Genomic DNA, 12,758 nt, shown 5'->3' on the forward strand with positions numbered 1-12,758 from the left:
TCCCCAGATATTGATTGTTTTGGTAAGACTACACTGTGCTGCTTAATTTTTTTTGCAAGCCTCCCCCTACGCTCGCGATCCCCTGACCCCCATTGCTGCTCCCTCACATAATTATTTTGACATCGTGGCTTTCCTCTTTACACAATCAGATGAGATGTCAGTGGCACGCATTTAGTTCGTCCTTTCGAAAATATATTAGAAATGTCCCATTAAAACCAATGTTTCAGCAACCATTTCCTCTGCAAGTAATAAAGACACGTTTTCTGTTATAGCAAGGTAAAGTTTACTTAAATATAAGAAGTTGTTTTCTGGTTATAAATCTAGAACGAGAAGCCTTCCCAATTCGTACTTACCCTTACGTTTTGTTCATCAGCAATGAATTTCCAAAGAAAGTCGGCTCTCAACAAATTGTAAAGAGTCTTCAAATTATCGTCGTATTTGTTTATTACTGCTATTACTGATATATACTAACGCCTTAAATACAAATTCACGATACAGTATAATTAAACTGATTCAGAAATCATGATTCATAGATAAGCAACAGGTATAAACATTCTTGTTTTAATTTGAAAGTCTTATTTTTCTCCTCTTGTTCCTCTTTTTCTTTTTCTGGTTCACTTTCACAATGCAGTGATCATTCTGACTTGAATTGTGCGAAATCATGATATACTCAAAATAGACATAACGCTTACGTTTCTCTGGCCAACATGACTGGCGTAGGATCACTGGAAGGAAATGGATGTGCCATCATGGCTACGTCTACGTCATCAAATGCTCCTTGCTTGATGAGATCTATTTTCCCTCCACACCCCTCCTCGGCTGGTGTTCCGAGAATCGTTACCTGAAAGAAACAATCTTGCATCAACTTTAAACTAGCAGAAACAAATTGAAAGTCTTGGTTCAGTGCCCGAATATTGCCTTGGATAAGTGCTATCCACGTGCTGCTCACTGAACATTATCTGTACATTATTATCCAGTATTTCTTTTTATTTCTCTCACTTATTTTACTTACGAAAGCTTTTTTATACAAAGAATACTTAGAAATCATTCGTAATTTAAAACACTATCCAGTATTTATTCACAGCCTTACATGGATGTAGATAAGTTTCCGGTTATAATATACGAATCATTTCAAGTTCATCTTAACAAAATCAAAATCTTCTTGGTCTTCTATAAATGCAAATGCTTTGCTAGTTGATCATGAAAACTGCTCTCAATTTTCAATTATTTATTATATAAAATAAAGAATGGTAGAGACGATTAATTTTTATCTATTCTTTCTTTTTTGTGCCAAGTAACCTAAACACGAGAGTAATTTATATAAATAAATATCAGCATACGTTTCTTTCCTGAATATGGTATGTCTCCTTTCTCCTAACAAGAAAATGCAAATACAAATTGCTTCTCATCACAAACTAAACAATCTAAGGACAATATTAATCAGCCATCCAGACAAGGAATCTGGCACATTCTAAAGTTCTTGAGCACTGTAGCACAGATTTAGCATGTAAGATTAACAGTTAGGAAACAATTAAGCATTCTATATTCATAAGTCTTGACATTGCTGTATTTAAATATAACATACAAGACATATTTATTCCGCGACTGTATTACAAGTACATAGTTAGCATAAAAAAGAAATGCCCTTTTTAGAGTAATACTGTTACGAGATTAGGCTCTTAAAATAAGTAACAGAAAAGAGTGAAAGACAACAAGCTTTGTAAACGTTAACATATATAATTGATTTCCTTTGAATACATAGTGAAAATGAGAAAAAAGAACTTACGATATTGCGAATTAAATCCCAAAATAATCCAAGAATTACAGACCAAAGTTCTTGTAATTTTATGTCCTGAATAAAATTTAGTAAATGTCCAGAAAATATTTCAAAACTGAAGTCGATGGTGTGTCTGTGATAGTTATTGAAGTCTTGATGTATTAGCAGTCTTTTGTTGAATCACAGAAATATAATTCCAGCTTTGAATTCAGTATAAATTCCAGTGAATGTCTTTATCCAAGAATTTTGTCAGAGTACATTTGTACTTCCAGAGAATATAATCACTTGAATTCAATATTTTGAACAAGAAAATATTCCTGCCCAAAACTCCTGGTCACAACAAGCAGCAGAGAGGGCGAACAACCTCTAATTGACTCACTCTCTATTCGTAAAAATAAGCCTTCCTCGATTTGGAAAAAAAGGTTCGCAATGATTGAAGCGAAGGATTTTACCAATCGAGTGCCAAGTATAAGACTTCGTTCTCTCTGCTGCTTTTAATTAAAAACGTTATATCAAATAATGATCAACCTCGGAGAAGCTTACACAACCAGATTAGCTCGAGAGCGAGAGGAAGTAATAAAAAAGTAAATACTATTAAGACATGCTGTTAAAGAAAAGTTACAAGCGCGACAAGAATCCTAAGTTGAGTTCTCATAGGAGTAAAACGAGCTGGAAATAATTCCCGGGAAATAACCAACGAAGCAGCTAATATATGTCGGCGATTATTTTAAGGCGGTATCATGGATATTAATGTGTATCGAGCTCTCATTGATGAACTCGTTGATGCCTACAGTGATTAGATAAATTAATACTCAATAAGATGATCATATAAAATAACGGTCACCGCAGACCCCAGATGGTCAGAGTAGTAAACTCGCGATTACCTGTTTCCAGAGCGTATTACGGAGATGGGCTTGGTAATGTTATTCAGGGATTATTTAGAAGGATGGCTCTCAAATCAGCACCAATTGCAAAACAATTATCAATGAAAGCTTTCGATGTTATTCGTGAAAACGCTCCTGGTGCAGTTGCTAGTGCTGCTGGTAAAGCCTTCACGGCAATCAAAGACAGAATAGCTCAGCTATTACGCAGACGTCAGACTGCTAAACCACAAGTAAACTTGCCATCCACAGTGGTTATACTAGCGGATGTCGGTAAATTAATAAACCAAACCGCAGATAAAAAATTAGCAGCCTTGGTAAATCAGTGTGGAGATGAAAAAATAAACACGAGTTTTATTTCAGGAAGCGGAGTTTCCCGAAGGTCTAGGCGACCACGATTTGAAAAATGAGCAGTATAATAAAGATGTTCAAATGTATATCCGATACAGCATTTGACATGGATGAACCAGTCCAAAAAGATGAATCCGTACGCGATTATCAATTTTATTCTTATGAAGCACGTGTACCTAACGCACGAGGAAGAATTGAATTGCAGGTCCATGATACAAGTAAATATTTTCTACCCGCTGAGGTTTTTATTGAAGTAGAAGGTGAGCTTGTAACAGATGTTCCTCTCAGTACACAATATGGAGCTGATGACATAGTCGGTTTTTATTAATAATGGTATTATGGGGTTATTTGACAGTGCTGCATATATAATTGATGGAAAAAACATAGAACCAATTCAAAAAGATGTTGACGTTGCCACCACAATAGTAGGGTTAGCAAGATACTCCGACGATTATACAAGATCGTCCGGTCCGTCAATGATGTTTTACAAAGATAATTCTAATAGTCCTGATACCAACCGTTTTCGTTATGTACAAGCGACACGTAAAACTGCGACTGATCCATAACCAGGTCCACCTGCAACAATAGATAGACCAGGAGCTGATTTTTTGATGCCACACAGTACCAGCAACAATTACAATATGGGATTTGCTACACGTAAATTAATGTTATAATGTGACCGTATAAGATTGTCATGCGCGATTGCACTATCACATATCTTTGGATTCTGCAGAAATGTCCGAAAAGTCATCTTTGGAGCGAAGCACACAGATGTACTTCTGCGAAAAGGTAACGACAATGACTCTATTTTGCGACCAGCCGCTGCTGCTGCTGGTAAGGTAAATCTACATAAACTTTCACTGTGGATGCCAGTAATGACTCCATTGATTGCTGAAGAACAGCGATTACTTTCTTTTATGAACACAGGTGGTAAGTCTCTGTTGTCGTGATACTCAATGTCCACCGATAGTATCCAAAGTAATATCGCTGGGTTATTCACGTGGCAAATAGCAACTCAACATGGTATTTCTGCACCGAGACACATATTTGTTGTTCTGCAAAATGTTAATCGGATGGTTAGTCAAGAACGCTCTCATATAATATTTGACGCCCTTGGAGTCAGTGACGTTTATTTGAGGATAAATGGACATCAAGAATCATCCGAGTATATTATTTTAAATTTTGAGTACAATCATGTTGCACGCGCGTTATCATCGATTGTTGTCGTATATGGGACATGATCAAAACGTAGATACTGGTTTACAAATATCACAGTTGGATTTTACAGCATTGTATCCAATCTATTACTTTTCACTAGAACATTTAGATTTATTTAGGCAATGTGTCGTTGATATACACTTCAGGGCTAACGTGAATCCAGGTGATGTTGCTAATTACAAAGCAATCGTGGTTATACTTAGCGACAAAGCAATATTTACTAGATGGTGTTGGTGGTCGAATGAGAGTCGTTGATGGGCCAGTGGAAAATCTTAATGTCTTACCTTAATCCACGTTATTTAGAAACACAAGTATTTCATAAAAATGTCTTACCATCACGTTAGTGTTAGTCTGGCTCCTGATCAGATCAACAAGCTACAGTCCGCGTCAGCACAAAAACAAATGCGGAACAACAATAACGCTAAAGCACAATCAAATCACAGGCGGTGAAAATAGACTGCCGTTGACGGCACATCAACTTAAACATGTTAATGACGCTAAACAATCTAAGACTGGAATACGACTTAAACTTTCCGTCGGTGCCATCAGCGACACTGTTAAGACAGGAGGTATATTTCCACTTCTCGCAGCAATACCAGCGCTGATAGCTGCTGCTGCCCCAGCTGTTGCAAAGGCGGCCGTTAGGTGCTGTTGGAACCGCTGCTGGAATGGCATTAAAAAAAACAACGGGAAAAGGTCTGAGACTTCCAAGAACTTATCTTGGAAAAGGTCTGAGACTTCCAGGAACTGATCTATGAAAAGGTTTGAGACTTCCAGAAACAATACGTTGAACTCACAATGGGGTTTTACACCGTTGTCAAATTTTGATTTACTTGATGCTGCCGAGCAATTAAAAATAAAAAAATTCAGAGGTGTTTTTATGCGAAATCAATTACCACAACATCCAAACAGCGCTGAAACCGGTATTATTAATCTCGAAAACGGCACTGGACCTGGAACTCATGGAGTATCATATGCAATTACCCTCGTGGAATTGTTTATTTCGATTCGTATGGGTTAGCTCCACGGCAGGAATTTATCAAGTAAATTACACCCCTTTACGCAAACGTTTGGTACTCAACGCTACCAACACAAAAATTAACCTATCCGCCAATATGCGGCCGTGAAGCAATTTATGTGCTCGAGTCTATATCAAAATCATCGTTGCCACTTCAAAAAGTTGTGCACGATTATACAAGTCAGCGCTGGAAATCTACAATTTGAAAAGGAAGAAAATAATAATGGTTGATAATTACGGAAGATCCCGCGGTGTGAGTAAAAAACAATCTGACACAGATTTATCAAAATATGCGACCAAATTGGATCTTAATGATCTCATCATCCTGGCTGGGGTTGACCGAGATGAGGTTGTTGTTTTTTCAGGACAAATATGATGTTTTAAAAACGAGCAACATCAAATGGAATGACATAGTTCGACAAGTACTCGGTGCGGTCACGGATAACATCCATGTGTTTACTGACGGCGGTAGAATCAGAGGTTCAAGTATATCGTTTACAACCTTCAGAGATGAAATTGCAAGAAGTGTTTCTAATCGTTTAAAGAATACCGGTGACACAATGACAGGTTAACTCAGATGAACAGAAATAAAATAGTGGTTTTAAGAGAGCCAACATCCGACGAAGACGTGGCAACAAAAAAAAATGTGGACGTTAACTATAACACCGTAGATAATAAATTATCCTCGCTGCGGGCCAAGTATGACGTTCATGTAAATATGTTCACGAATCTTCGTAGAAATTTTTAAAAAATTGATGAAATCGCAGATGTTATCTTTGGTACTCTATTGACCGCTGACATGAAATTCTGATATTAAGACGAACATTGATACAATTAAGAAAACACAAGAAGATATCGTAAGTGGAATTCCTGATATCGTTAAACAAAATTAATCTGATTACAATTCCTCATAAACAGATCATCAACGTATTATACACAATGTCATCCGGATTCTCAATATGGTCGCACAAAATAATACTATAAAACATTCCGAAAAAGTTACTGGTGTATACAGGTTGTCTGTGTTCAGCGCTGCAAAATTTCATATATACACTACATATCCCTGGCGGTATTCAACCGATAAGTTTTCCGGAGTTGTGTCTGTTGTGTTAAATAGCGGAACCGAACAAACATTTATACTGGAAGCAGCTGATAAGAAATTAACGGCAACATCTTACTGGTGGTGTCTGGAATTTGTTGCTGAAACGCCTCAATTGTTTACTGTGTAAAATAATAATGGCGTTGACAGAGTCAAGTCTTCAAAAGCTTAGATATGATCAAGTACGTGAATGGCAATCAGCGTTAAAAACTATCATTAATGAGTACAACGTGAAAGTAAAAAAATACAAGCGGCGTGCAGTTGCCATCGATGTTGTAGTATACTCGGTATCTATATTCGTTGCGTCCACCGGGGTAGTATTATCAGCGCTGACCCCGCTAACGGTAGCAATAGCAACGATATGTTTCATCATCGGCGGCCATCACTCTTTTCTTTTAATAAATATTATCTCGAAAAAGATATACACGTGCACGAGTACAAAATAAAAAGACTATGTTGTGCGATTAAGTGCAGCCACGGTAGCGTACTCGAAATTATCGTTGCTGATATCATCCAGCCTCGATGACACAACGATATCAGATTCCGAATTTGCCAACATGGTGAAGATATACAATGAAGTAATTGCTTTAGAAAACCACCATTTGAAAGAAAATGAAAAGAACAATGACCGAACTACTTTAGCAGATAGACACAAATACAAGTCCGCGGAAAATCACGACGATAACAGTAAGCTCAACAAACCCTGAATTCAGTATTAATTTTTCAACTGCGATTCAGGTAAGTGAGATCGCGTTAGCGCAGCTGCGAGTATACCACAGTTAGCCAAATATCAGATCAAAATCAATCGGTGAATTACAACCAAATAATTCGCTGGTGTTTGCAGATAAATATAAACACGATGGAGCCCCCGACTGGAACGTTGTTGGAATACCGACAGGAAGTTATCAGATCAAGCATATCAATGATGGATTTACGAGCAGAATAAACAACTATAACATGAAATAAATACAAGATAAAAATAACAGTTCATGAACCAATATTATCGTCTAAAATAGAGATAAACTCTCTTTATTACGCCGTTGATGTCTATCAGTCATCAATCAGATCAGTGCTAGGATGGCCTGATTTTGCTCGGATGATCGAATTATTTCGACAGAATTCAGATGATATGATTGTGCTAACACATACACATAGATTCGCGAGAGAAATGAAACAACGAGGAGTGCAATCATGTACTTATCACAGCTTTTTTCGATACAAAGGGTGACACATGGACTCCTGACCGAATGGGAGAGAAATATATTCCAAAAATTATTATTTGGGATTAAGTGTGCACAGTATCTAAAGATATATTAAAAATGTTTCTCGATTGGTTGTTACTGAAAAATACAGCTGTGATAATGTGCGGCGATCACGGTCAGCCACCACCGTTTGTTGGACCATCTCCATACGATTGGTCAAAGAATTTTGTAGATTATTACGAGGAGATAACTGATGATTACAGATCTCTTGATGCAGAATTAAGAGAGTTAAACAAATTAATCAGACTCAAACCGAATAAAATTCAGTGTGAAATAATGCGTAAAATAATTTCAGAAACTTCAATGAACGATTTTCTACAAGTGTGGAGACCAAATGATTTGATAGTGGCAAGTAGAAAGATAATTCGTGATACATTCTAACGGAGGTTATTTGAAAAGCATAAAGAAAATTTTTCAGCGTTACGTGCACCATAAAACAGCTGATACACGACGACAGAATATCGACGTTGATATACCAGGACAGACTGAGAAACAGAATCTCGTATTAAATGAAGTTGTCGCAGTTGATGTCATTGTTGTTAAGGATGCGCTACACGCTGATAAATCCCCGTGGACGTTAGGATACGCAATGACAATTCACTCATTTCAGGGGTTAACCATCTCTGATACTCGAGTTTGGATTGTAGATGATCGTGTCGAATGGTCAAATTTAGTTTATCTCGCAGCGTCTCGAGTCAGAAGAATATCTCAACTACGGAGAATTGTCATAGACGTTACAGAAATTATTGATGATGTCCTTGATAGTGATATAGTAGGGAAAAAAATAGCCGGTTATAAACAAAGTGACAACAAAAAAAAAAACGCGACTTTGATCTAGATGTTGAATTTGTCATAGCGCTGAATAATCATCGTGCGAGCTGTAATTGTGTAATGTTGTGGCAGTGCTCGAGTAATAATCCAAGACAATTTACCGTACATAGAAAAGATAATAGTCGCGGTCATGCACGTGAATACGATGCTGACCTGTCTCGAGTGTAATCGACGTAACTGCGCTAGCTAAGTGATCGCGGTGGTAATTGCATGTCTTCAGGAATTACTTGTAATGGTTCACGTGTAAATCCACGTTGAGGAGCAGTTGAATCTAATCTGTAGATTGCAGGTCCACCCGTGGATCTTACCACGCTGGAAATTTTGTGTGTTGTAATACTCCAGATAGGATCAGTTGCTCTTTTCTTACCACCTTCATGTTCACCCGGTTCATATAAATATTATACAGTCACACTATCAAGCACTGACTGCGCTGAAAAGTCACGTCGTTGTACTGGTATATGTTTTTTGTGATCGCGTTAAAAGGTTTCATGTTGGTTGTTCGAGTAATTTCATTATTTAGCGCAGCTATTACACTTGGTAATCTTCTAACCCACTCGCGAGATCTAGCATCTTGGATGATTTCCTTCGCGTACTGATATCCAAATAACCGCTCAGCAAGTGTTCGATTAAATCGTTCAACAATCGCCTGATCGCGATGAATTGCAGTATGTCCTCGTCGTATTGTGACATTATGTTGCTTCATCAGCGATGATACTGCGCTCTGAAATTCTTTGCCAGAATCAACCTGTAACAGCTGTGTCCATCGTAGAAGTCCTCGTTGATAAATTCGTTTAAACGCAGAAGCTCTGCTTCTTTATATCTACTTGCAACATCAACGACAGTATCATGTGGTAAAAATAAAATATCAGCATGATGAACTTCATTAGGGACGCTGACATCAAAATGCGCGTATTGTATTGTTTTAGGCGATGGTAGATAAATTTTCCATATTACCTGTCGGGCTAACCATTTTTCAGCAGTAAAACGTTCGACACCTGCCGCCGAAGCGAGTTTACTAATCGCTGCTCTACCTTTCCAGTATCCTCTTGGGGAATAATAAATCTACTCCATTATGATAATAGTCGGTTGATTAATTACCGTTTCCCATTACAAGCTTATCCTTCATTGCAGATCTCACCAACCAATTAGCTAATGATTCTTTGAAAGATTTATTTTTTATGGAATTTAAAGCGTGAATTAATTTCACGTTTGCGATATTCCTATGTTGTACATCTTTACTTTTATAAGCTACATCATGAGCGTGACATGCTTTATCAATAGCATTTATTGGATACTCACCTGGTTTTGGTTGGTCTTGGTTATCAAGTCTGATATCAAGTCGGGTCCAGGGCCACAATAATTATATCCTGGGAGGTGTTTTTCTCCTGGGTACTTAGCCCATGGTATTCCTGGTAGTTTGGCTAACCGGGCGGCAACATCACCTCCGTTTTTTTATATATTATTTGGATTAGAAATAAACTATATTTTTGTGTACCTCATTGTTCACGGTTACCTGTAACTGCAGATCTGTTATTTTTTGTTGTAATGGTTGTCAGTGTACTTGTGGGAGTACGCGCCCTTCATTTCACACAATATAAATCCATATTATTTATTATATTTCTATAACATGGATGTCACTGATTTTTCGGCGGTAAGAAAACGAGAACTGGTCAAGCATCATGCTTAATTACCAAATTCTGTCCGAATGATTATCACAGGTACATCTGGAAGTGGTAAGACACAGCTGTTACTTAATTTAATAATGAAGTGGATGAGATGGGATATGTTGTACTGAGTTGCACCGTCAGTTGATGATCAACGATGTTACGAAGTGCTAAACGATTTTAACGAAAGCGTGAGGATGATAAACGATGAGCATGTTATTGAATTTATCACTGATATTAATGAAGCGCCAAGTATTGATGATATTGATGGGTTTATTAACAATTTAGTTGTGCACCATGATGTGATGTTAGATAAACAGGCAAATCCAGCTAGAATATTTTCACGCGGTAGACATAAAAACACAGATGTAATTTATGTTACTCAACGATATACACAAATACCAAAAGTGATCAGGGATAACTGTAATATTCTTGCTGTGTTTAACGGAGTTGATACACATACGCTGCGGAATATTCACCAGACTTGGTGCAGCGGAGATATTGACATAATTAAGTTTAAAAATTTATTTAGTCAGGCACAATTAACCCCACATGAATTTATAACAATAAACTTACATGGACCCACGGTCACGATATCGAATCGGTCTTGATAAAAATTTTAATTAAGAGCAGCAGAGAGGGAGAAGTCTCATACTTGGCACTCGATTGGTAAAATCCTTCGCTTCAATCATTGCGAACCTTTTTTTTTTCTTCTTCAAATCCAGGAAGGCTTATTTTTACGAATAAAGAGTGAGTCAATTAGAGGTTGTTCGCCCTCTCTGCTGCTCAACATATAATACAACTTAAAGTTGCTTGATGTTAAAGCACGAATGGTAAAATCCTCACAATTACAATATAATCAGTTCTCTACTTGACCTCAGGTCACAGTTAGCACCCCCCCCCAAAAAAAAGAAACATTGCCTAATAAAAAATATCCTTCTAGAATGATCTAACGAGCATTGTTTGCTTACAACACAATTCCCTGCAATATTCACTTAGGAAAATCGACAAACCCTGACCCTAATCAACACATTTACGTTTTCTGTTTTACCTGAATAAAAATCCTGATATTATGTTCATACACATAGAGAATACTGAAGATATTATGAGTTGTTTACATAAAATGAAATTTAAAAAAATTAAAAAGACAATCAGGTCAAGAAGAAATTAACTCAATTTTGGACAAAGTCAAGTCCAACATACAATGTTACATTGTAATAGCACGTAATGAAATAAAAAAAATTAAACTAACAAAGAAACAATTAGAGGAAATATACATAACAATACATAATTCTAAAACTTCTGATTAAGTTTTCTCGATTGTTTTTCTTTCCTTCTGTTTTTCTGTCAGAACTGATCTACGTTTGAGAATTAATTGGATCATTAGTTCTGCACATTATTATCTAATATTTAGGTCTCTGAATGCATGTTTCGATGTGTGATGGACAAAAGACAAGATACTTTATGAGATAGAAAAAATGAGCTGAAAACCGATATGAACAGTATAGTTACTGTCTACCTATTGTTTTATCTTCCTTTGTGTATATCAAACATCAAACTTTTATCCTCTTTATATAAGATTCTGTTCTGCTAGAAAGTAAATGCAACTCTATTAGATAATATCCTCTCACCTTCCCAATAGCTTTTGTCGAAGCTTTTATTGCCGCCATGATCCCCAGACCAGCAGCGACACCTACTTCCGCTATAAGATTATGGCCGCAGGCATGGCCGATTTCTGGAAGTGCATCATACTCACACATGACGGCTACGTTCGGCCCTGCATCGGCTGTACCATATACAGCACGAAAAGCAGTCTTCAATTTGAATGAACGCTCTACCTATCAATCAGAATAGATAAAATTTCAGAGTTAGACTGAGAAGACAACAATATATTTTAATGAATCTACTCCTATAACCTAATATTTGTATTTTGTAAGAGCGAGCAGTTATGGCAAAATGGGTTTTGCTAGATTTTGCATTCCTTTTAAAACAAGGATTGTCATAGGATTCATATATAAGAGGTAGAGATCAAACCAGATTAACTTAAAAATTAGGGGCCCCAGGTGGCCGAGTGGTCTAAAGCGCTCACCGTTACGGATCACTGCCATCTCACCTCTGTCTGCGTCGGTTCGAGTCTCGGATTCGGCTAATGTGGTTATGTGAGAAAGCTTGCCAGTAGCTTGTCGTGGGTTGGTGGTTCTTTCCGGGGGTTTTCCGGGTTCTTCCTCACCATTAATACTGGCCGCCATGTATGGCCTATCTTGTGCTGAAAAATGGCGTTAAGCCCTACAACAACAACAACAACTTAAAAATTAACTAATGCCAAAGTTTATATTCTGATGATGTTATATGAACTTTTGCGATGTTCATCGTTTTTATTACATGTGATAATAACAGTCCCGTCTTTTATACAACCGTTTTCGATTGTTTACAGTGTATGTTCTATTTTTTCTCTTCTTTTAAGCCTAAAGCCAACTGAAAGGCAGCCCTTTTTATCAGCACATTTTGTATCACTGAAATGTATAGTATAACATTTAAAACGCAAAATTCTTTTTCTTACTTTCTTTTCTTTATCCATTTTCTCGTAATGTTCCAGGTTTCCACGTTGTTAAGCCTGTTTGTTCATTGTATAAAGCTGTTGACCATCTATTTCTCAT

At 37.1% G+C, this 12,758-nt stretch overlaps 1 protein-coding gene across 1 annotated transcript in view; it reads right to left on the bottom strand.

Moving 5' to 3' along the window:
- The window catches only part of LOC149788614 (xaa-Arg dipeptidase-like), a 60,478-nt gene that overhangs the window by 44,675 nt on the left and 3,045 nt on the right, over positions 1–12,758 (bottom strand). The window contains exons 2-3 of the mRNA XM_089974693.1: positions 11,733–11,939; positions 693–841 (exon numbers count right to left, since the gene is read on the bottom strand). Of these exons, the coding sequence (XP_089830819.1) occupies positions 693–841; positions 11,733–11,939 (356 nt within the window). The remainder of the gene's footprint in view (positions 1–692; positions 842–11,732; positions 11,940–12,758) is intronic.

This window comes from Sinohyriopsis cumingii, chromosome 11 (assembly GCF_028554795.1).
Source record: "Sinohyriopsis cumingii isolate HCF-2022 chromosome 11, ASM2855479v2, whole genome shotgun sequence".
Lineage (NCBI taxonomy): Eukaryota > Metazoa > Mollusca > Bivalvia > Unionida > Unionidae > Sinohyriopsis > Sinohyriopsis cumingii.